General features: G+C 42.7%; 1 protein-coding gene across 7 annotated transcripts in view; it reads left to right on the top strand.

The window, feature by feature from the left end:
* Positions 1-26,644, top strand: part of BCLAF1 (BCL2 associated transcription factor 1) — a 44,451-nt gene that overhangs the window by 13,842 nt on the left and 3,965 nt on the right. For 6 of the 7 annotated variants that reach the window (XM_040429192.1, XM_040429191.1, XM_040429188.1 and 3 more), the window contains exons 6-9: positions 12,704-12,809; positions 17,905-17,995; positions 20,375-20,550; positions 24,757-24,907. In XM_040429192.1, coding sequence (XP_040285126.1) covers positions 12,704-12,809; positions 17,905-17,995; positions 20,375-20,550; positions 24,757-24,907 — 524 coding nt within the window. Of the gene's footprint in view, positions 1-12,703; positions 12,810-17,904; positions 17,996-20,374; positions 20,551-20,658; positions 20,818-24,756; positions 24,908-26,644 lie in introns of those variants that run through there. The other variant, XR_005778419.1, reaches the window with a different exon arrangement.

The following is a 26,644-nucleotide window of genomic DNA, read 5'->3' as shown; positions in this document are numbered from 1 at the left end:
CAATTTGGTTCTGTCTTCCCTCCAGGCGGCTCCCTTTGAGCCTCTGAGGGAGGTTTCCTTGAGTCTTCTCACCTGGAAGGTGGTCTTTTTGGTGGCCATCACCTCGATCAGGAGGGTGTCGGAGCTGGCCGCTCTTTCATCTAGGGAGCCCTTTTTGGTCTTCCACTAGGATAAGGCGGTGCTACGCCCTTCCTTTATGCCCAAGGTGGTCTCCGCCTTCCACCTTAATGAGGATATAGTCCTGCCCTCTTTTTGTCCATCCCCGGCGAATCGCAAGGAGCGCGCTCTCCATTCCCTGGACGTTGTCCTGTCGGTTACTGCCCCTTTCTGCTGTACGGACGCCCTTTTCGTGATTCCCGAAGGGCCTCGTAAGGGTCTGGCGGCTTCCAAGGTCTCGGTGGATTCGGTCGGCGATTGCCACGGCCTATCGTTCCCGAGGCAGGGTTCCCCCAGCTGGGGTCACTGCGGGCATCCTGGCCTAGGCGTAATCGCGCCTCGGCATCTCAAATTTGTAAGGCGACTACCTTTACGAAGTTTTACCAACTGCACTTTTTGGCATCGGCTGGTGCTGCCCTTGGGCGCAAGGTATTGCAGGTGGTGGTTCCTGTTTGACCGCGGGGCGTTTCCCCCTGGAGGTGCTGATCTTTTTCCCACCCCATGGACTGCTCTGGGACGTCCCATGGTCTGTGTCCCCCAATGGAATGTGAGAGAAGGAGATTTTTTTTGTGAAACTTGCCTGTAAAATCTTTTTCTCGTCTTTTCCATTGGGGGACACAGCTCCCTCCCATTCTTGCCTGTTGCAGGAGGGGTTGGTTTAGTTCTTCGGGACCTCAGGGTTAACGGTCCGATGGCGGTATTCCTTTGTTCTGGGGTCCTCCCGGTGGAGCATGGGGGTATAGCCCGTGGAGGAGGAGCTCTCTTTTTTTAAATTTTTTTTAGTTGCATAGTGTCTCCTAGTAATGACCTAGGCTATACCCATGGTCTGTGTCCCCCAATGGAAAAGACGAGAAAAAGATTTTACAGTTGAGTTTCACAAATTTTTTTTTTTTTTTCTGATTTTGTATATGTTTTTATTCTATTTCCTGAACATGATTATGGGGGTGGCCATCTTGCCTGAGCTGCTGTTGACAGCATTAAGAAAATTGTTTTACAGTTGGTCCATAGACGCAATTATCAGGAGGGGACTTCTATGGGAGAGTCTTCTAGGCACGCTCTGTGACCTGTGCAGTGGTCATTGAACAAGGAAAGAATAGATGAGCTCTGACCACCTGTTGTGAATGGTTGAGCTGTCATTTTAATCCTGAATGTACTCATATCATCTCTGTGTATAGATTAGCAGGTAGCTGCAGTAAAGTGATCTGTACAGACCAAGAAGTGTCGCATACTAGGCTTAGTGGCCTTTGCGAAAACTGCAGGATTTTATGTTTTTTGTTTAAAGGGAGTCTGTCAAAATTGGACGTTACATGTGGCTCTAGCACAACTACCCATGATTCCAATGGTACCCTTGTTCTTTTATTGTGACTTTCAGCAGTTGAAGAAACGCTGTTTATATGCAAATGTAGCTCGCAAGTGCCCAGGGGCGGGGTTCGTGGTGTAGGTGTTTTTTTTTAACATTACTCCCTCCCCAGCCTCTTGCTTGTCCCACCCTGTAAGTCCATTGAGTCATCCCCAGTACCGTCCGAGATCTCGTGCGTGCGGTGGTTCATCGCCGGCTCGGGCATGAGCACTGTGATGCCCAATGTGGGCAGCAGCATTGATACATCTAGTGCGCATGCGCCGGCTCGAAATCAGTGGCCAGAGCGCATACCCTGGCCGGCGGTGAACTGCGCACACGCAGGATCTCACCCGGTACTTGGGATGACGCAACGGACTTAAAGGGTGGGACAAGCAAGAGGCTGGGGAGGAATGTGAAAAAAAGGCGGTCTGGGCACCTACACCACGAACCCTGCCCATGGGCACTTGCGAGCTACATTTGCATATAGATTAAACAGTTTTTTCAGCTGCTGAAAGTCACAACAAAAGAACAAAGGTACCATTGGAATTATGGGTAGTTGCGCTAGAGCCACATGTAAGCAGTGTCGAACGTCCAATTTTGGTGACAGACTCCCTTTAAATGTAGATATTGACAAGGAAAATTAAAAAGAACCAAAAAAAACTTTAAATCATGTTTTTATGTTTAACATTTTAAACAGTAGGTCATTTTCTGATGACACATTCCCTTTAACAATAGAAATTGTACAGGACCTGTTTATCTAATCATAGATTGCATTGTACGTATGCTTAGCTATCCATATATCTAGCATTAAACCATTATATATAAAATTTGTGCAAACCATTTCCAATGTACGTTACAAGATAAAATAATCGATCTGTAGGCTCCTTCATTTGTTTGATTTCCTTTTGTACACGAGACCCATCGTTTATAATTCTAAGAGAATAGAACAGAAATTGGTTAAGGAACGGTTGATCCATCAGTTCTTTAGTTTTATTTAGTATTCTTTTTTTAATACTTTTGAGTTATAAGGTAAGTTTCTGTGCTGCCATTGCACTATGAAGTGGTTGTTAATCTTATGGCAACTGTACTGTCAAATGGTTCAGTATTTGCATTATTACTGTGAATGGTATTGCATGTAGTTTACAACTGTGTTTAAAATCTGCCTACTTTGTTTCAGCCTCCACCCTCTTTAGTAAGCTTTTCCCAGCTCCGTTTACAGTGGACCTCCTTTGACTACACTTGCCTGATAATCACTGATGTGCACAGTTTACTTAAATAGTAGCTGTCATGTCAAATAAAACAATTACATGTCATAATGACATTTCAAAAGTTTTGATCTGTGAAGGTCCGGATGCTGAGACCCCTTCTGGTCTGAAGTGCTCAGCCAAGCATTGTCTCATAGTGTCTATTGAGCTAGCTGGAAATGCTTCTGCTTCCTCGTTTTATCCATGGGGGTTTCGGCACTCAGAGCCCCACAGATCAAAAAGATATGTCAAAAGTTTTTTGAAATGACGCGTATTTTTTAAATCATGGTGGGAATTAGATAAGGCAATATTAAACAAACCATAGTTAGGTGGAAGCAAATATGGGATGGGTTTCTGCAAACATCTAGCCTATAGGGGTTATACCATGAAAGGTGCTTATCACTTAAAGGCCCTTTACACAGGCCGAGAATCCGTCAAATCACTAATGAGCATTCATAGCTATTATGTGGTGGGGTAAAGGTACCAATGATTACCCCATGAATGCGCAAAATGCTCATTTGTCAGGTAATTGGATAGTTTGCGCAGGCACCATAATCGTTGTACGCCGGCAGCAGATTGTGCTGTCTTTACACTCTCTGCTGCTGGCGTACAACGAGTCTGTATGGGTAAGAGCGATGGCATTAGCGGTTGCTCCTCTTCATACTGTGAAGGAGATTGCTGCATGTAAATGCATTGTTCTCCTTCACTGACGAGCAGGCGATGGCCAGAAAGTAAGGCTTCCTTCCCGACAGTTGCCTGCTGAGTTGTCCTGTCTAAAGGGACCTGTATCCACAGGATAGGTGATAAAGATCATGTCATGGGGTCCGACTGCTGGGACCCCCAGCTATCACGAGAAGGTGAGGCTCCCTCTAAATGAAGTGGTGGTGTGCACCACTCAATCCACTTCTGTGGAACTGATGTAGACGGCACTCTGTCCCATCGAAATGAATGGCGTGGCAGACTGACATCCACACTACCAGTTCACACAGCTGACTCAAGGGCCACTGTTCTCAGGGTCACAGGGGCCTCAATGTTTTGACCCCTGCAAATTGATATTTGTGACCTATCCTCTGGATAGATGATAAATACTTTTTGTGGGATAACCCCTTTTAATAACATGTATGCTATATCCAGTCCACAGAGGACTTTGAAACAGAAAGGGGTTAACTAAAGAAGGTTGGTTGTTTCAAAATGGCAAATACTTGTTCAAATATTATGAGGTTATTCACCTGATTTGGTTTTGTGATGTTTGTCCATGTACACCACTCTTGACCTTTTGAGCTGGAACTGGCCAGTGTTGATTTCTTTTTCATTATGACTAGGTCCTGGAAAATTTATTGAAAACCCATGTAACACATAAAATATACTGTTGCTGGGGCAAAAACATGCTAAAGTCCTCCTGTCACAAATGGCAAAAAATCTGACTTGATAGATCCTAAAATTCCTGGGTTTGCTGGAATTATACTTGAGGCTCTACCTTGTAGTGTTTTGCTTGATTTTAAGACTTGTACTGGATGCTGGGCGGTAAGTGGACTTAGCTGTATATTGATTTCTTTAACAGGATGATGTCTCATTGTATAACTGATTACAGGTGACCATATTTTACAAGATGCACCATAATGCCATGTCTGATACCAGTAATACTGAGATATGTTATGATGGTATCACATTTAGTTTGCATGCTTTCAAATATTTCATTCCAAATGGCTGGTCTGTTACATGCATTTTTATTCCTAGCTTACATGAAGTGTAGCCATTGTTGTGACACCTTGATTAAAGGGACATTCCCATCTCGGATATTAGGGGCATATCACTAGGATGATAGATGCAGGTCCCACCTCTGGGACCCAGAACAGAGCTTGCAAAATGCTGGAGGGCACGGCTACCCTCCGTTCACTCCTATGGGAGTGCCGAAAAATGGCCGAGGAGCACTCTTGTCAGTTTTTGGAAATCCCATTGAAATGAATGGGAAGTGCACTGCGCATGCGTGACCACTGCTCCACTCACTTCTGTATGGCTTACGGAAATAGCCTTACCAGCTCGGTTATTTTCGGCGCTCCCATAGGAATGAATGGAGGGTATCCGCTCATGCGCAGTCTGCCCTTCAGCATTTTGTGGGCTCTATTCTAAGTATAACAATTTTGCCCCAATGTCAGAGACGGGAATACCCCTTTGTCATTTTCCCAGCATGCTCATAATATAAACTGCAATAATTCAGGGACCGTAGCAGCAATAGAAGTACTGTATATTTGCATCAGCCTTTTCATATGGAAAGAATATTTTTTAAAAGTGTTTTTTGTTTTTACATGTTAGGGGTTACATTCAGTTGAAAAAGTTCTACTAAAGGCCCCGTTACATGTCCCAATGGAGTAGAGGATTGTTGGGAAAGAAGCATTCCTTCCTCCCCCCCCCCCCCCCCCCCCCCCCGATGAATGAGCATTTCGTTGGCTAATTGGCGGCATGTTTACACTGGCAGATTATCGCTAACAACGTTCGTACAAACGCTTGTCGGTGATAATCTGCCGCAACATCTGGCAGTGTAAGGGGGCCTTTAGTTTCAGGGTGTTTGCAGTCTGCTCCTAGTTTCAGACTTTACTCATGCGGAAATGTCCCTCCCAATAATACATGTAGGATGTGAGGTCTGTTTGTAGCCATCACGTATCAACACAGAATAATTCCTGGACTCTCCTTCAGCCCATGTTGGATCTTTTCACACTTGTGCTGACAGAATCTGATTTCTGTCCTCTGTCTTTACACCCTAAATACCTGCATGCTTTCCTGCTTCACACTCTGATCTGTTGTGTACATCCTCCTCCCCCTACTTGCCACTGTTTTATAACACTGAGACAATGGGGGGGGGGGGGGGGGGGGGGGGGTAGTAGAGCAGAAAAAGCGAACATAACCAAATAGTATTGTGCTTTTGGATCTGTCTGAGAGGCAGCAGGACAACCAGCTAGGTGGAGTTGCACAGACTCTACAACAACAGAGTTTTAGCAATTTAGGAAATTGCTTTGAAGGGTTTTCCCATCTCATTATTTTTGTTTTGTTGCTAGGATATGCAACAAATTTCAGATGGGAGTGGGTGCTAAAGAGAACTTGTATCTGTCTCCAGAAGGTGGTCCCCAAACAGAAGGGATAGGAGACACACATACGTGGCCATCCTCCATTCACCGCTATGGGGATTTTAAAAATAACCAAGCGTTGGCTTTGCTATTTCTGGCAGTCCCATAGTGGTGAATGGAGAGGTGGCAGCACTTTGGAAGCTTGTTCTACATACAATGTTATTTGCATTCTTAAAATTGCCAAGTGCACTTGCCCTGCTATTTTCAGAAGTCCCATAACAGTGAATGAAGACAGTGCCACAAGTGTTGTGTGCCCTCCTTCACTTCAGAGCCCCATTTTGGAGCTAGGCCCGAGTCCCACAGGTAGGATTCTACTTATCTGACATTTGTGTCCTATCCTAGTGACATAAAATTATCTGCCTGAGTAGACGTATGAGGAGAAAAATAATAAAGGATTTATTAAATATAAGTGTAAGTCAGATGACGCACCTTGCTCCGATTCGGCCGAGCGCTAACACACGCCCCCTTTGTAGGCGGGGCTGACTGGATATCTGGCCGGCGTTCATGCGGCCGCGTACGGCCATCACCGCGCCGAATGCCTCTACACACAACAGTGTGAGGCGGTTCTGCTCCACAGGCTAATACTGTTTAAACACTTCGCTTCGCTCCTGATGAATTGTGGCTCATATGGCCATAGGGAAACGCGTTGAGCCGGTGATCCTGTGTTTGTTACACGGCTCTTTAGGCAGGGTGTGTGCTTGACTCAGGCAGCGCTACAGCTGACTTGTGTACTTAGGGTTTGTGATTATCATTACACCTTGGCTGTTTGGGCTGATGGAGATGGCTGAGTGAGCGTCCACAATATTGTGGCATCTGGTGGATGCTTTACCCCAAGGGGGCTTGATTCACTCGTCAGCTATCCCACATCGCCCAGCCAGGTTGATCCACACCTGACAAACCTGTGCCTGGTTTAACCCCTTGAGCCGTGTGCAATTTCCTGATCAGCTTATATTAGCACCGCGGTGCTAGCTGTATAGGATTCTAGTCCGGACTCTATTATAGTGGTGTGGATTTAATCCCTCTCCTACACCACCTTTGGAGTCTGGAAGCCTGATTGTCACAGACGTGATATTCAGTTTTCCCTATTTATATTTAATAAATCCTTTATTATTTTTCTCCTCATACGTCTACTCAGGCAAATAATTTTATGTAATATTGGACGTAAAACTTCTTTACTAGATTATTGTGAATATCTATCCTAGTGACATACCAAAAATGTTGGGGTTGGACAACCTCTTTAATTTTTCGTGTAGGAAGCAAATAAACAATTAACCAATAACTTTCTTTTGTGTGACGTCAGAAAATTGGGATTTTGAGCATGTGGGATTTTCACATGCCCATTCCTTTGTTTTGCCTGGAGGGAAGTGTTCATCTTCCCTTCTAACTGAACATGCACACGTGGTCAAAACTAATATGTTTATTGGGGGTTGATAGAGATCACGGTCTCCTCCTTCAGCCTTCAGTGATTCGCTATGTTGGTACATTTGTTAAGAATTCTGTATAAAGTAACAAACCAAATGATAAAATTCCATGGTAGTATGAAAAATCAGTTCTTTTTAGGTCTGCATCCTATTGATAAAATTGTTTGGCAGTTTATGTTCTAATTTTAAAGTAGTAGTAGTTTTGGTTTTAATGATTTTTATTTGTTTAGAGAATATGCAGTTATATAATTTTCTTATATATATTTAACATTTTGCTCTCAAACCTTTTATTATATTGGCTTAATTGCCTCTCTGTAATGAAAAATAGAATGGTATGGCTCATTTTAGTCCTGTAAAAATACATTCGTAGGAGATCTAAAGACTAAAGATGGTGCCAGTCATATGACCTTCAAATCTGTTGTGTCTTGGGTATTTCATAGGGGTTTCTGTCACAATCTTAGGAAGAGTAGCACAGCTTGCAGCCTATGCCCTTTTAACAGCTTGCCCTTTTAACAACAAAATCCTAAGAGAAATAAGTCAGTAGGTTTCTGCTGAAAAATGTTTGGATCTGTCATACGACAGATCCAGCATAGTGTCATGACCTCCATGATAAATGGAAGTCCTAAAACACTAGCCCCCTGAGAAAAGTACCAGCAATCAAAACCTAGCCTGAAGACATAATGTAAAGGTCCTAAGTGAACAATGTTGGAATGTATACTTTACATACCTTTGAGGGCTCAGAAATTAGTCGGTCTATTCTATAGCCCCCTTTACCCTGATGAAGCCACAGCTGTGCAGAAACAGGTTGGGGAGGGGGTACTTGGTCTGTAATTTTTAAACACTGTTTTAATAATAAGTCTACTCTTCCCCAAGTTTGGGGTTCATTAGTTTTTGGTTCTAGACGTCCTAGAATGGCTATGAAGGTTCAGATATTGACATAGTGGGACTCTACATTCTTTATATGATACCATTTACAACACTTGTTATTAGCACCTATCCTGTACAAACATTTTGTAGTCTGATCCCACAGTCATGGTGTCTTCCATCTCTCCCCTAATTCTTGCTGTCCCATTGAAGTCATGTAAACAGAAAGGGGCAGGTTGAAGAGGTTATGACTGCAGGATCAGACTACACAGATTTTGTATCTGTACCCTGATTTTGGACCATTATCTACAGATATGCAGTCCAGATCACTATATTTTGTTTTCCTACTGCCCCCACTCCCCATGCTGTCAGCACTCAGAGCTGCATTGAAATACATTGTCAGGCCTGCTCTGTATGTGCGTAAGTCCTTTCCATTATGTTAGAACAGGACAGCAGTCCAGACTGTGTATTTCAGTGCAGCTTTGAGTTTGTCGGGAGTATAAAGCAAAGGATCAAAGAAAACATTTCAAATGATTATTGATCCTTGAGGTAGACATATATATTTAACACCTCAAAAAGAGTTCGATCGGTTATTTAATTATATTGTGCAATCAGTAAAACAAGGTACAAGCATCTATGCAAAAATCTAAATGATTGTACTATCATTTAAAATACAATCAAAGATTAAAGGGCTTCTGTCACCCCCCTAAACTCATAATTTTTTTTTGTGTACTTATAATCCCTATCCTGCCATATTGCGCCATACATTGTTATTAATAATTTTCGTTCAGTAGATTTAGCAAAAAAATTACTTTTATGATATGCGAATTACCTTTCTACCAGCAAGTAGGGCGTCTACTTGCTGGTAGCAGTCGCAGAAAACCGCCCCCTCCTTCTGTTGATTGACAGGGCCAGCCGCGATCTCCTCCTCCGGCCAGCCCTGTCAGCATTTCAAAAATCGCGCGCCTGTGTTGATTCGGCGCAGGCGCTCTGAGATAAGGAGGCTCGCCTCCTCAGCACTCCCTCAGTGCGCCTGCGCCGATGATGTCACCGAAAGAGAGCCTTATCTCAGAGCGCCTGCGCCGAATCAACACAGGCGCGCGATTTTTGAAATGCTGACAGGGCTGGCCGGCGGAGGAGATCGCGGCTGGCCCTGTCAATCAACAGAAGGAGGGGGCGGTTTTCTGCGACTGCTGCCAGCAATTAGACGCCCTAATTGCTGGTAGAAAGGTAATTAGCATATCATAAAAGTAATTTTTTTGCTAAATCTACTGAACGAAAATTATTAATAACATAATGTATGGCAATATGGCAGGATAGGGATTATAAGTACACAGAAAAAATTATGAGTTTAGTGGGGTGACAGAAGCACTTTAATCAATGCGAAATTCAATAATCTGCAATGATAGAGATATGCAGTACCCAAAATTCGCCACTAGATGGCACCAACACAAATACCAGTGTATACACAGTACCTCTCAGACATAAGATTAAATATAACGTCCCGTCCACACTTTTGAGATCTAAAATCTCTAACGTTAAAGATACGAATCCTTGCTCTGCACAAACTATGACAAATCTCGGATAATGGGGTAGTAATATAAATTATCAAGCCTGGTATTGACCATGGAATGAAATTATTCCAATCAGTTTCCTCTGAAATCAATATTTAGGTCTTTTATTCAGTAATATGCATCGTTACTGAATAGCGATAATATTGATGTAGCACTTTTAACAACTATACATCCGCCAACAGCGGGGAGTTTGGTAAATATCAGGCTGATTAATTTATATCAATACTACACAAAATAGTTATACATTACCGAGAATGCAGATGATGTGAAGAGACTAAGGGAAGTCAGCTCTAAGGTACGATCTGGTCATTGGGCTCTTTCTCCTGGGTTTTCATTGTTTCTCAGTGTTTTTTTTCTCATCCTTTTTGTTCCCGTTCTCCTACCTCATGTGTGTGTGGTTTATGATAACAAACTTATCAGTTAGACATGCCTTCCTAGCTTGGAGTTTTCCAATCATTGTCGGCTAGGCGTGTTCATATAAGGACTATGATGTCATTGTATTACCCAAAATGCACTTCTGCTGTTGGTGTAATGTTACTCATTTACCCCTAGGTGACATTATTACCCAAGCTATTAGTATCATTCTAGTAAGGGTTAAATATCCAAGTATGACTTTATCTCACATTCTATACACATGACCTCTGGAACCTAAATCAAAGCTAGAGGGATTAATTCTGACACTTCTACCAATTAAGACAGACGTTTGGGCACCATTTGAATGTTTATCATACTCCTAAATTGATGTAGGTAATAAAATGATGAGCCTTGTTTTCTCAGAGATCTGTGCCTCCTCTGCTATACCAACGGGTGATTGATGGTTAGTTAAAATACCACATCTTTACAGATACTCATTAACGAAGTCCATATTTAAACTCATATCATATAATAGGAATATATGCGTTCCTATTAAGAAATATATATGATGACAGATACATAAACGTCCTTAATACGTAACAATATAAAACGATACATATGTTTTATTTTATTTTTTAAATACAAAACGAAGGTTGATTATACGTGTATATAGAGATTACAGATTTTCTGCTTCATTAATAGATACCAAACTGTAGAAGTAATTAGCCCTGATAATATATACACTAGAGTGCATATATATTAATTAGAAATATTCTAGGCATGTTTTAATATGGATTCTTACACTTAGTAATTAACCATGACATTGTCAATTAGTAGGGATGAGCGAACACTAACTTTACAGGTTTGGCGTTATGGCAGTGGAGGAATCCCGTTATGGAGTCAGTTATAACAGAATTGTATGACAGAATGCGGAACGGAAGCCTTTAAGAGGCATTCTGTTTTTATCAGTCCATAATAGAAGTCTATGGCCAAGCATAACAGATCTGTCTGATTTCCGTAATGCATAACAGAAACCAGATGGATCCGTTATGCTTGGCCATAGACTTCTATTATGACTGATAAAAACGGAATGCCTCTTAATTTGATTTTTTTTTTCCTCCTCATGCTTGACTTTTTTTTTTTTTTTTTTTTTTTCGTTCTCATAGCTGAGGGGTTATTTTTTGCGGGACAAGATGCATTTTTTAATGCCACCATTTAAATTACCATGTCTTGTATTAGAAAAAAGGATTTTTTTTTTATTTGTGTGGCAAAATTGAAGAAAAAAACAAAACAGAATTCCACCAAGGTTTTTGGGGTTTTGACCTCACAGCGTTCACAATGAACTAAAAGTGACCTGACGTTCTTATTCTGCGGCTCAATACGAATGCGGCGATACCAAACTTGAACAGTGTACTACTTTAAAAAAAGATTAAAACATTTTGAAAAATCTAAATTTTCTTTTGCATCGCTATATTCTTACAGTCATAACTTTTTATATTGCAGTCTACCGAGCTTTATAAGGGCTTGTTTTTTGAGTAATGAACTGTAGTTTTCTTCATTTATGCCATTTTTGTAGCATATGTAACGTTGTTTTTTTTTGAGGTGACAAAATGACAAATCGAAAATTAATTTTTTCTGTTACTGTGTTCACAGCACAATAATTTTTTTAAAAATATTTTAATAGTTCAGACATTTTCGGATGCGGCGATAGCGATGTGTATGTATTTTTATTAGTAAAATCAAACTTTTAATATATTTTTTTTTTTTTTTTTTTTTTTTTTTACTTTTTAATTTTTAAAAAATTAGCCCCCATAGGGGCCTCGTACATGAGATCTTTTTGTCCCCTCTCCCATTCACCATAATAGAGATCTATTAGGGTGAATAGGATTTTTACACTCTCCATTCAGCGCTATGCCTCGTGCATAGCTCAGTATGGAGAAAGCCCATTGCAGGCCTGGATCGCTTCAGCAGCATCCAGGCTGCCATGGCAACCGATCGGAGCCCCGTTATTTCACTGCGTGAGCTCCGATTGGAAGGAAGATGGAGCCGCATCACTTCACAGGTGCCGCGATCAGCCTTGATCACGGCACCTGAGGGGTTAAATTGCAGGGGTGGCGTGATCGCTGCTTCCGGTCAGTGCGGCCAGATGCCGGCTGTATCATACAGCAGGCAGATTGCGCGTATAGAGCGGGCTCACTCCATACATCCCCTGGCACACAATGATGTACATGTACGTCATAATCGGTGAAGGGGTTGTTAAAGGCTTCCGTTCTGCATTCTGTCATAGAATTCTGTTATAACGGACTCCATAACGGGATTCCTCCACTGCCAGAACGCCAAACCTGTAAAGTTCGGGTTCGCTCATTCCTATCAATTAGTAGTCCGTTGTATATTAAAGACTCTAGTGAAGTTTATTAATATGGTGGCTGATGACCAAATGAGGGACAAGTAGATACCCCATGGAAAATGATATTTGTTGTGTAATAAACGTTCCCCTTTCTGTCTTTTTAATAGGGTTCAAACTATTAATATTTGTTGACATTCTGCAATTCCCCCTTTTAAGATCTGTGGCTTTGTGTTTAATGGGAGTTAAACTAATGAAGCAGTTTTTCTCCTCTACAACCAACAGAGCATTATTTCAAGGGTGACGGAAAGACCCTCAGTGAGAGGTTTGCAGAGTATCAGACAGTCACAGATGAGCCTGCCAGCCGTCCAAAGAGCCCAGAAATACACAGGTATATGCCAGGAATACCATACTGTCTTGCCTCATGCCAATCCTTCCATATTTAATAATGCTGTATTTGTATGATAAAAATCTCATCCTTTAAGGGAGTCATTATTATTATTTTTTTCTGCCCGTTAAAACCAGATAGAGGCACGTCTGTTTTTTTTTTTTTTATCACCTATTGTGAATGGTGGATCTTGTCTCATCTATGTATAGTTGATATCTGTTATTCTAACCCTACCTGCTATGATTAAGAGAAATTGACATGGAAAATTAAAAATAACAAAAAGTTTGATTTTAAAGGGACACTGTCAGGCCTTCTGAGCATAATTAGAACTTTATATGCCCTCCTAGGTCTTGTAATAAGTTTCCAATTCATATAAGTGTTATCCCTGTGCGCGTTGTAAAACGTGAAAAATAATCTTTATAATCACATTTATGCCCAAGGGGCGTTCTTTGTGCCGCATTTGTGCCCAGCCTCGCCCCAACTGCCGGATCCTTAGACACGCCCATCTCATTAGAATTCACTTTGCTGGGCTGTATTTTCCTGTCCCCGACATTCGGAGATCCCGCGCATGCCCAATACGAAGTTACGGTCATCGGCCTCAATAGTGGACCCAGGCGCGATGTGATCCCAGCGAGTGAGGGTGCCGGGCGCAGGCGCAGGATCTCGGAATGTCAGGGACAGGAAAATACCGCCCAGCGAAGTGAATTCTAATGATAGGCGTCTCTAAGGGTCCGGCAGTTGGGGCGCGGCTGGGCACAAATGCAGCACAAAGGACAGTTGATTGACAGGTGATTATAAAGATTATTTTTCACGTTTTACAATGCTCACAGGGATAATACTTAAATGAATTGGAAACTTTATATGCCCTCCTAGGTCTTGTAATAAGATGTAATTATGCTCAGAAGGCCTGACAGTGTCCCTTTTAAGCAATAGGTCATTTTCTGATGACCCATTCCCTTTAAGGAATTTTTATTTATATGGTCTAAAAAGCTTAATTTGCCAGCAATGACACTCATGGGCAAGTTTATAATACCTGCTTGTGAGAGTAGTGAACCTTCAGGGAGAAAGCCTAAGATAATGTATTAAAAGGGGTTGTTAAAGTTATTTTTATTGATCACCTATTCTCAGGATAGTTCATTAATATCAGATCGCAGTGGTGATGGCCAGTTCTCAGTGTTCGCCCGCCATCTTAAACCACAAGTCCGGTGATGCACAGGTAAGCTCTTTCCTGTGCCTGTGCGTGAGTCGGTCTGAAACAAATGCGGTCACCGAGAGCAGGCAGTTCCGAGAACAGCCGCTGGGGGCCTTCATTGGGCTGTTCTCGGAACTGCCTGCTCCTGGTGACCGCATTTGTTTCAGACCGGCTCCTGGCAAAGGCAAGGACTTACCTGTGCATCGCCGGACTTGTGAAAAAAGATGGCAGCCCGCATGTGTTCGCGGGCAAACTGGCCATCACTGCACAGCACCCCTGGTGATCAGCTGGTTAGGGAGCATCCACCATGCTACCACTGCCTTCTCTTCATTGTTTACCTGCTCGCCGTCACAACTGCAGCGGTGAGCGGATGGAATTACACCTAAGCCGTCCCATTCACTTCAATAGGACAGCTTCTTCCTATACAAGCTGATCAGTCAGTTGATCGGCGGAGGTGCTGGGTGTCTGATCCCTGCCAATCTGATATTGATGATCTATCCTGAGGATAGTTCATCAATAAAAATAACTTGGACAACCCCTTTAACACACAATAAGCTCAACGTCTTGTCTGCTTAGTCTTCTGGTCTGTGACATTCCACATTACAGTATTTTAGTTCTGTGCTGGATTAATATATACAGTGGATATAAAAAGTCTACCCACCCCTGTTAAAATGTCAGGTTTCTGTGATGTAAAAAAATGAGACAAAGATAATTCATTTCAGAACTTTTTCCACCTTTTTAAATGTGACCTATAAAAGGCTTTCGTCTTGCCACTCTACCCCATAGCCCAGAGATATAAAGAATACGGGAGATTGTTGTCACATGTACCACACAGCCAGTACTTGGCAGATATTCCTGCAGCTCCTTTAATGTTGCTGTAGGCCTCTTAGTAGCCTCCCAGACCAGTTTTCTTCTCGTCTTTTCATCAATTTTGGAGGGACGTCCAGTTCTTGGTAATGTCACTGTTGTGCCATATTTTCTCCACTTGATGATGACTGTCTTCACTGTGTTCCATGGTATATCTAATGCCTTGGAAATTCTTTTGTACCCTTCTGACTGATAACTTTTAGCAATGAGATCCCTCTGATGCTTTGGAAGCTCTGTGTGGACCATGGCTTTTGCTGTGGGATGCGACTAAGAAAATTTCAGGAAAGATCAACAGCAACTGAACTTTATTTGGGGTTAATCAGAGGCACTTTAAATGATGGCAGGTGTATGCTGACTCCTATTTAGCATGGTTTTCAATGTGATTGCTTAATTCTGAACACGGCTACATCCCCAGTTATAAGAGGGTGTGCACTTATGCAACCACATTATTATTGTTTTCTTCCCTCTACCTAAAAGATTTCAGTTTTTCGCAATTGAGTTGACATTTTAACAGGGGTGTGTAGACTTTTTATATCCACTGTATGTATCTGTCACAATCTATTCTTTGTGCACTATTTTGTTAGTTATTTTTTTAGAATAAAAAATAGCACTATATGGATACAACCATGTGTAGCTAGTCCGCAGCGGGTTTTCCACTTCATTTTTCCTGCATTTGCAACGGGTGAAATCTATGGCGGGCAACATAAAGTGACATGCAGGGGATTTAAAATCCACACTTCACGTCAGATCATTTGCCAATTCTGGTGTGGGGAAAATCTCATCTTCTTTGCTGTTACCTTTTAATGCTGGGGATTTTACCACAAAGTTCTGCTGCAGAAAATCGCCAGCTTTCACACTACATGTGGTCTTACCCAATTACAAATTCTATAACTTTCTTATTACATCTGGTTTCATTTCATCCCCATTGAAACGTCCCAAATGTGAGACTCACCCTGTTGCAGTCTAGCTGGGAGGTTTGTGCAGCTGATGCACGTACCCCACAGAGCATTTTCTAGACTGGACTCAATCCTATCCTCTTTTCTCAGCTGAGAGCAGGACTAACTACACTGCTCAAAAAAAATAAAGGGAACACTTAAACAACACAATGTAACTCCAAGTCAATCACACTTCTGTGAAATCAAACTGTCCACTTAGGAAGCAACACTGAGTGACAATCAATTTCACATGCTGTTGTGCAAATGGGATAGACAACAGGTGGAAATTATAGGCAATTAGCAAGACACCCCCAATAAAGGAGTGGTCTTGCAGGTGGTGACCACAGACCACTTCTCAGTTCCTATGCTTCCTGGCTGATTTTTTTGGTCACTTTTGAATGTTGGCGGTGCTTTCACTCTAGTGGTAGCATGAGACGGAGTCTACAACCCACACAAGTGGCTCAGGTAGTGCAGCTTATCCAGGATGGCACATCAATGCGAGCTGTGGCAAGAAGGTTTGCTGTGTCTCAGCGTAGTGTCCAGAGCATGGAGGCGCTACCAGGAGACAGGCCAGTACATCAGGAGACTTGGAGGAGGCCGTAGGAGGGCAACAACCCAGCAGCAGGACCGCTACCTCCGCATTTGTGCAAGGAGGAACAGGAGGAACACTGCCAGAGCCCTGCAAAATGACCTCCAGCAGGCCACAAATGTGCATGTGTCTGCTCAAACGGTCAGAAACACTCCATGAGGGTGATATGAGGGCCCGACGTCCACAGGTGGGGGTTGTGCTTACAGCCCAACACCGTGCAGGACGTTTGGCATTTGCCAGAGAACACCAAGATTGGCAAATTCGCCACTGGCGCCCTGTGTTCTTCACAGATGAAAGCAGGTTCACACTGAGCACATGTGACAGACATGACAGTCTGGAGACGCCGTGGAGAACGTTCTGCTGCCTGCAACATCCTCCAGCATGACCGGTTTGGCATTGGGTCAGTAATGGTGTGGGTGGCATTTCTTTGGAGGGCCACACAGCCCTCCATGTGCTTGCCAGAGGTAGCCTGACTGCCATTAGGTACCTAGATTAGATCCTCAGGCCCCTTGTGAGACCATATGCTGGTGCGGATGGCCCTGGGTTCCTCCTAATGCAAGACAATGCTAGACCTCATGTGGCTGGAGTGTGTCAGCAGTTCCTGCAAGACGAAGGCATTGATGCTATGGACTGGCCCGCCTGTTCCCCAGACCTGAATCCAATTGAGCACAGGTGGTGATGGTGAGCACAATAAAGGAATTCAAGAGGTGCCTGGATGTATTTCTGGAGTGTAATAATATTACAGGCTATAGCTACTAGAGAGGGGTCGTTGATCCAGGGAGTTATTCTGATTGCCTGATTGGAGTCGGGAAGGAATTTTTTATTCCCCTAAAGTGAGGAAAATTGGCTTCTACCTCACAGGGTTTTTTTGCCTTCCTCTGGATCATCTTGTAGGATGACAGGCCGAACTGGATGGACAAATGTCTTTTTTCGGCCTTATGTACTATGTTACTATGTTACATCTGGGACATCATGTCTCGCTCTATCCACCGTCACGTTGCACCACAGACTGTCCAGGAGTTGGCAGATGCTTTAGTCCAGGTCTGGGAGGAGATCCCTCAGGAGACCATCCGCCACCTCATCAGGAGCATGCACAGGCGTTGTAGGGAGGTCATACAGGCACGTGGAGGCCACACACACTACTGAGCCTCATTTTGACTTGTTTTAAGGACATTACATCAAAGTTGGATCAGCCTGTAGTGTGTTTTTCCACTTTAATTTTGAGTGTGACTCCAAATCCAGACCTCCATGGGTTGAAAAGTTTGATTTCAATTTTTTAATTTTTGTGTGATTTTGTTGTCAGCACATTCAACTATGTAAAGAACAAAGTATTTCAGAAGAATATTTAATTCAGATCTAGGATGTTATTTTTGTGTTCCCTTTATTTTTTTGAGCAGTGTATATAGATGGATATTATGTCTTATCCATGTAAAAAAAAATTAAGGAAACTTAAAGGCTCCTAATGGAGGAAATTGTTTGGATTCTATATTCACTGTATCTCTCAACTTATTGTAGGAGGCTAGACCTTTCACCCAACATCCTGAGAAAACATCCATATATGCAGAATGAAGACACGGTCTTTGTAGCGAAGGAGGAGCCATCCAAGGTAAAAAAAATATATATTTATTCTTTTTAACCCTTTGGAAAGGTTTAGAAGTTTTCCAGGTTTGCATCAACATATCTTAAAAATTTTATGATGGTAGCTGTAATTTTGTATTTTTTTATTTTATTTTTTTTTTCTACCTTTTATTTCTCCTATCCTCTGTTTTGGGCTGTGGTCACATGACCATGTCCATGCAGCTAATTCTTATTTCCTGTGATGTTATGTCCGTGAGTGTGTCAAAGCAGCAACAGGGGCAGTGTCTTGTTGGATGGAAATATAAACTAGTTGGGGCGGTGCTGTAGCTGTGGCAGAAGAGAAGAGCATCATGGGTTTGGTTGGATACAGCAACAGGAAGTGCTACATACAGGATGTAATAAACCTGAGTGATGTGTTTTCATGTGGAAAGATAGTCAGGATAGTCCAAATTGGAAAAAAAAAAAGAATGGGGAAGATGGACAAGAGGTAAGCAACTACATGAGCATATCTGCTAAAAACCACAGTAATCCCAGAAATCCTCTTTAAAAGGGTTGTCTGGTTTCGTATATATTCTTCAATATCTGATCGGAAAGGGTTGATTTTTGACCGTCCAAATCCTGACATTTATGCCGGGGATCTGCCAAATCGCCATCGGTTCCCATGATTGTCTATGGGGTCTGGCTGGCAGCTGACACTATCCAACTATGGCTGGGTTCACATGTTTGTCATGGTTTTAAAGTATACAAAAAAATATACGTTAACTTGATGCCACAGTGGCATCTATCATTAGAGTTCTATTTAAAAACAACAACAAACAAAAAACCTATAGGGCCGCACTAGACATGGTATAAATTTCACGGGCCAGAACCAGGTAGCTTTGGCAGAAAGAGATGCAAACACTGTGAGGGGGCACGTGTGAGCATTACTACTGTGAAGGGGTACATATTTGGGCATTTTTACTGTGAAGGGGAAAATATCTGGGCATTACCCCTGTGAAGGGGGCACATCTCTGGCATAGCAAGACTAAGGAATGAAATGCAGGAAACTCTCTAGAAATGCCTTGTGGTGCAATATTATGAGTCCTCTCACACGGGCACCAGACCAATCACATAAGAAATAGTCTCAGGTCCAATCACTTCCACCACACCTCGCCAGTCTCATCCTCCATAGACCTCCTGCTCCAATCTGACTCGTCCTCACCTTCTCCTTCTACGTGCTTTGATGCCTGGCTGAGAGTCCAGAGGGGGTCTGTATGGGCTGGTGTGGGGAGATGGGGTGTTTAGTTGCCGCAAAACTAATATTACTGCACCACAGTATAAATAGGAATGGCGGCGCAGGCGCGTCTCTTCTGCAACTTTGCGCAAGCTCTGCCTTCAGTCACAGCACGGGCCGCATGACACAGCTTTGCTGGCCGTAGGTTGGGCATCACTGGGTTAACGGATAAAATGTTTCTTTTTTTGCAGGACACTACAGTAGTGAAAAAAATTGTGTACCACGCTTTTCTATTCTGCAGAGTCAAGCAAAAAATATGTATACGTTAACATATACGTGTGTGTCCCCCCCCCAACAATGGAGCTTTATGGGACTGAAAGGAACTGACCACCCTGCTCTACATCTTTCTGCAGAGAGCATTTGGAACAGTTGTGACCTAGATGTAAACAGACTGTTCTGCTCTGCTTTCTGTGTGTAAAGCATCATTGAAAGGGGTTGTCCGGGTTCAGAGCTGAACCCGGACATAACCCCTTCTTCCTCCATTCTTCCTCCATTCAGTCCCTCTGAGTTGAGCATTGGAGTATTTCATGCTCCGATGCTCTCCCTTGCCCTGCGCTATATAGCACAGGACAAGGGCTTTTTTTTTTTTTTTTATCCGGTGACGTATCGGGCCATGCTAGGCAGAGGCTTCCGCCTAGCAGTGAGCCCGGTGACATCACCAGCACTAATGGGCGGTCTTTAGTGCTTGTCTAGCCAGTAAAAGGGGGAAGAGGGGGGTAAGCCACTATCAGTTGCCTCTACTGAGAAGAGACTGATCACGCATGTTGAAATCTAACATGCCTGACCATTCCCCCCCCCCCAATATTTGCTGTTGGGGAGAATCGGGACACCACCATACACATTAGGCCAGTCCCTCTGAAATTTGTGGGTTTTGCCAACATGAATCGAATGTTTAAGGCCAATTTTAAATGGCTTATCTCTAAAATATCAGTGGATTGCCGAGAGCCACTTTGGTCTAGCGAGACTAGCAATAGCCATTAACATCTCTGTGGAGAAACCTCCTTTCAGTGTTGTGATGGGCAACTTCTTGTTTCCCTGGCATCAGTTAGAAATGCATCACATTCTACATTTGACTTCTCTTTTTTTTTCTAGGCTTTAAAGGAGTAGTTCATAAATCTGTACTGCTTTTTTCAGATAGAAAAGAAAGTAAAGAGTAGCTCGATTGATCTGCGGGGTGACACAGACCGTCGCAGAAAGGAGCGCAGTAAAGAACGAGGGGACTCTAAGTGTTCCCGGGAATCTAGTGATTCTCGCAAGAGAGAAAAGGCACAGAAAGAGCACAAGGAGTTGAAAGTGTTCAAGGATGACAAGTAAGCAGAATGTGTAATATCAGTCTAGTAGCGAGCTGTGAATGCTTTTTGATTACATTGTCTGAAATATTGGTTTAACGTGAACAATCACAATTGTTTGTTTTACAGCAAAAATGTATTTGTCTTTTACACGACTAATGGTGGATGAGGACAAAAACTTTGGAATAGCAAGCTAACTGAAAAAAAATGACAAATTATTGTGTCCTATTGTCCAGGCAACATCAGGAAGTTGGACTTCAGTGCAGTGCATTTCTAGAACCCGTTTGTGTAAGAACTTTGGTTCTTTCTGCTTGATTCCACTTTTTCCACTCATAACACCGCAGTTTGAACAAAATCATTGATTGCTGTTGACTCGTCAATGAAGGAATAAAAAAAAAAAAAACTGTATTTTGTTTGAACGCCACACAGAATATTGAAGTGATCAAGAATTGATGCCACAGTTTGGGTCCGGAGATATTTCTGTTACATTTCAGACAGTTATGTGTCCTTTGTGTGGATATTATGTATGTAATGGTCATTCGTTTTTTTTTTCAGTTTAGTAATAACTCCGCTTTTATATGAGCAACTCTTTGTTTTAATGTTGATTTTTTTTTTTTTCTTAACTGCAGATATATTTAATGTTTCCCATAAGGTGCAGAAGTAGACATTAACACACACACTATAGAGAGGTGATAAAAATAAAATGCCTCATACTGTAGAGACATGGCAGAAAAGTCTTTCTTCCATTTCTGTACCTGGTCGTGGGCTATTGTCATCTTTTCTGTTATGCTCTATTTTAGGCCACTTTCACACTTGTGCATTTTGGTCAGTATTTTGCACCAGTATTTAACCCAGACCAAGAGGGAACACTGTACAGAAAAGATTTCTAAGGCTACATTCACACTCGTAGCATAGCTAATCCAGCAGAGAATAACCTGCAGGGTTCCCTGGATCCAGCATAGCCAAATTGTGCAAAATGCCTGCCGGAATAAATGCTGGGATTCAGCCTGACAAAAATTGCTGCACACAACAGTTTTTCTCCAGCCAAATCCCAGCATTTAGGCTGGGGTGCGACTGTATCCCCACCAGATCCCATTTTAGTGAATTGGGTGCGGCAGTGCACAGCACCATCCAGTTAAGTAGGATCCAGAGAACTCTGCTAGAACAGCCTGCAGGATTAGCTTTGCCACAAGTGTGAAGTCAACCTAAGGCCTATTGCACACGACCGTAAGGCTTTTTCAGTGTTTTGCGATCCGTTTTTCACGGATCCGTTGTTCCGTTTTTTGTTTCCGTTGTGTTTCCGTTTCTGTTCCGTTTTTTTGCGGACCCATTGACTTGAATGGAGCCACGGACTGTGATTTGCGGGCAATAATAGGACATGTTCTATGTTAAAACGGAACGGAAAAACGGAAATACGGAAATGGAATGCATACGGAGTACATTCCGTTTTTTTTGTGGAACCATTGAAATGAATGGTTCCGTATACGGAACGCAAAAAACGGCCAGTAAACGGGAAAAAAAAACGTCCGTGTGCAATAGGCCTAACTCCTCTGCGTTTTCAGTCCGTTTTTCACTTCCAAACACAAATTAAAAATACTAGCTAAAATGTGCCCTAAAGTTAAGTTCATATTATGTTCACTGTGCACATTCTGTATGTATGCTGAGTAATCTCCAAATGTGGACACTCCATAGCAGGCATACAGTTGCACACATTTAGGCTAGGTGTTCAGTGTATATGTTGCAAGATGTTCCCAGCGTATAAGCTACACATACACTAAGCACCTATTTAGTGTGAAATGAAGTTTAAAACAAGCCATTCCTTATTGGTTGTGGTCTAGTTAAAGGAGGGGAGGTTAAAAAGGGGAGTGTGTCTTTGAGCACTATATCTTCTCCTTTTGTTTTTTTTCTTATCCAAGAGCGCTCCAATCTTCCCAGTTTCCTCCTGATCTGTTCCATCTCCAGACAATGATTGGTGGGGCTTAACAATTTGATTGTCCTACTGCAGACAGGGTACAGCAGGGAGGCTTCTACTCCAGCCAGTTGTTTTACAGCCAGACACAGAACAGTGATGAGTAGGGGAGATATGGCTGCTCTCGTTAAAGAAGCTCTCCCACAACAAAGGTACATGCTGTAGTGAAGGTGATCTTACCAGTGACTGTTTTTGGGAGTTATAACCTCCTTTCTGATCCTTAGTTGTGTCATGTGACCAACACTCTGCCTCTCCAGCTGACACAGGACAGGAAGTCAGTTACTTCTCTATTCATTCCTATGAGACTGACGTTGAGGCTCCCATAGCAATACATAGAGAAACTGGCTTCCTGTCCACACATAAGATGCTGTGTTATTTGGGTAGTCAGTGTGTTAGTCACATGACACAGCTGAGGATCAGAAAGGTTATAACTCACAAATACAGACACTGGTAAGAAGATTACCTTCACGACAGGTTACAGCATATACCTTTCTAACAGTTTAGAGAATAAACGTTTTGTGGCAGTGGGAACAGTGCTTTTCACACCAAAGAGATTACTGGGACTTTGTCATCCTGCCAGTTATACGTCTGCTGTGAAGCTCCTTTTTTGTGAATGTCTAATTAAAAATGTTGAGGCGAGTTGATATACTAATTATGTTAACATGTTATAAAAGGGTGTTGATTTAGTTACCAAAGCTGGATGAAGCCTTACTACTTTCTTAATGGAGGATACAATATGTGTGGCATCATTGAATTTTATATATATTTTTTCTGTTGGGATGTGGGGGGAGGGGTTATATCAGATGTAATTGGGTGATGTCAACTAAGAATCTTTTAAAGGATAACTGTCATTTTCATAAAAAAAAAAAACAATTTTAGCATATGTTACTGCTGCAGCAGCATTTTGCAAAAAGCAACCTTTAGTTTCTTTATATAGCACTGTTTTCCTTGAGTTTTTCCCTTTAGTTACGGCTGTTTAAACATTTACAATATGAGGACCTTCTCAAGATGGCTGCTCTACCAGTTCTCTGAGGCCAAAACTGCTTTACCTCACTTAGGGCTCTTTCACACTTGCGTTGTTCTTTTCTTCCGGCATAGAGTTCCGTCGTCGGGGCTCTATGCCGGAAGAATCCTGATCAGTTTTATCCTAATGCATTCTGAATGGAGAGAAATCCGTTCAGGATGCATCAGGATGTCTTCAGTTCCGGAACGGAAAGTTTTTTGGCCGGAGAAAATACCGCAGCATGCTGCGCTTTTTGCTCCGGCCAAAAATCCTGAACACTTGCCGTAAGGCCGGATCCGGAATTAATGCCCATTGAAAGGCATTAATCCGGATCCGGCCTTAAGCTAAACGTCGTTTCGGCCCATTGCCGGATCTGACGTTTTAGCTTTTTCTGAATGGTTACCATGGCTGCCAAGACGCTAAAGTCCTGGCAGCCATGGTAAAGTGTAGTGGGGAGCGGGGGAGCAGTATACTTACCGTCCGTGCGGCTCCCCGGGCGCTCCAGAGTGACATCAGGGCGCCCCACGCGCATGGATGACGTGATCGCATGGACACGTCATCCATGAGCATGGGGCACTCTGACGTCATTCTGGAGCGCCCCGGGAGCCGCACGGACTGTAAGTATACTGCTCCCCCGCTCCTACTATGGCAACCAGGACTTTAATAGCGTCCTGGCTGCCATAGTAACACTGAACGCATTTTGAAGACGGATTCGTCTTCAAATGCTTTCAGTTCACTTGCGTTTTTCCGGATTCGGCGTGTAATTCCGGCAAATGGAGTACACGCCGGATCCGGACAACGCAAGTCTGAAAGAGCCCTTAACATACGCAATTGCTGTAGCCAGCAGCTTCCTGCCAGCCAATCAGATTGGATTACTGAGAGACACGCCTCCTTAATCTGAAGCCTAATGCAGGCATGTAGTGTGAAGGACCGCCCCTCCGTCTTCCTAGCCGGAGACAGATGAGCCATAGCAACTGTCTTTTTAATGGGGCAGTAGAAAGGGACAGGGGACATTAATGAAAGCTGTTATAAGGTAATGACAGATCTTTTGACAATCATTGACAGACTAACTCAGATATACATGCCTAGCTCTAATAAACTAGCAAAAAAAAAAAGTTATCCTTTTAAGAGCTGAAGTTTACACTGCTTGAATTTAAGTTGTTGGTGTCTATCTTGTTTGTATGTGGCGGTATGTTTTATTTTTTTTATAAGCGTTCTTTTTGTGTGTTGTGATTTATTTTTTTTGTTTTTACAGTAAAAGAAGAAAAGATCACGAGCCGTCTCCTCCTCTGTCCGATGATGATAAAGACAATAAGAAGGAAAGCAGAGATGAGGAATTCAAAGGCCCAATGGAGCCCAAAGAATTTCCAGGTTTCCCAGGCACCAGTAGGCCCAGGGGCACATTTGTAAGTTTTTGGACACTACACAGTGCATAGTAGTTAAGCAAATAAGTGGTCAAGTAGTTAACAACATGACAATATACTGTGTGGTAAAGTGTGGGTGACGTTGGCTTATTTAGTTTCAACTTCGTAAGAACTTTTAATAGATTTTCACAAATGAGTAGCTTTCTCTGAATTTGCCAACAGTCCTGTCTCTGCAGGAACCATCTCTATGCTAGTTGCTCACCATGAGTGGAGAGAGATTCTTCTGTCCATTCTTTGACAAATAGATTAACCCCATAGGTCTGTGATGGCTAACCTCCAGCACTCCAGCTGTGGTAAAACTACAACTCCCAAGATGCTTGGCTTTTCTCAGAACTCCACAGAAATGAATGGAGCATGCTGGGAGTCAGTTTCACCTCAGCTGGAGTGCCGGAGGTTAGCCATCACTCCCGTAGGTGAAGATATTCATCAAACTAGCAGAGTAATTCTAAATTCCAGATCAGTGCAAACATATTAACTAGTATTTATTATCTGGAGTATAGTGAGCAGTGCTAACTTGTTTCTTCTTACATTTAAAGCACGGTTCTGTGTTAGGCCTCATGCATATGGCCATATCCTATAATCAGTCCGCAAAAAAAAAGGGACCCGTGTACGTCTACTTTCCGTATTTACATTTTTTTTTTTCCTTATCAAAACGAGGGTGTAGAGAGGGAGAGTTTTGTCACCTGAGTAAAGGGTTTTTTCATTCTCCTGAATCTAAGGCTCTGTTCCTGAGATGTGAGCCTTTTTCCAAATAAGAGAATGGTATTTTTGGTGCAATAAAAACATCACCTTTTGCTCGCGTTGCACTAAAGCACCACACCTTTCAATGTCCAGCCTGACAATCCCTTTTGAGTGACAGGGCCAGGCAGTGAATGCAATCACTTTATAGATAGAACAAAGTACCCCTCTCAAGTGGTAAATGTGCTCTGAACTGCTCTGCACGCATCGGGGCTGTGTTCACACCCAACGTAGATGCAGCAAAAAAAATCCAAATGGGTCCAGTGACTAAAATCAATGATTCTTTATTCCAAAAAATAATCTATAAACAAGTAATCCTCTCCTGCATAAAAGCAACACTTTTCAACCATAAGACAGGTCTTCATGGATTCATAGTATAAAGTAGTATTCTATACTTTGAATCCATAATGAAGACCTGTCTTATGGTTAAAACGTGTTGCTTTTATGCAGGAGAGGATTACTTGTTTATAGATTCTTTATTTCTTCATTCAAAAAAATCATTGATTTTGCTCGCTGGATCCATTTGGACTTTTTTGCAGTGAATGCAATCGCACCTGGCCCTGTGTTGTAGCTTTGCATATCTCTGCATGCTCTGATTATGTGATGCCGAAGTCTGTCTCTTTTAGGTGGAGATCGATGTCATTGCATGTGCGCAGTACAGTCACTTTTGGCCTTTGTGAGAGTCAGGGCTGTACTGTGCATGCACTATGTAAAGCCGCGGTGTATGACTTAAAGCACAGGGCCAAGCTAGATTACTGCCAGAACCTGTGAATCGAAGCAGGAAGGCGGGGCTGGGCACTGAAAGGAGCAGAGCTTTGGTGCAATGAGAGCAACAGTGACGCTCTCATTGCACCAAATGGCTTATTCACATATTTAATCTCTGGAATGGAGCCTGGGATCCGAAAGCAGAAAGATTTACTCAGATCTACAGCTATCTATGTCTTTGGTTTGATAAAGAGGTTGCTGGTGGCAAATTCGTTC

The sequence above is a fragment of the Bufo bufo genome, chromosome 4 (assembly GCF_905171765.1).
Source record: "Bufo bufo chromosome 4, aBufBuf1.1, whole genome shotgun sequence".
Classification (NCBI taxonomy): Eukaryota; Metazoa; Chordata; class Amphibia; order Anura; family Bufonidae; genus Bufo; species Bufo bufo.
Note: the sequence above shows the minus strand (reverse complement) of the source record. Positions and strands in the feature narration are given on the sequence as shown.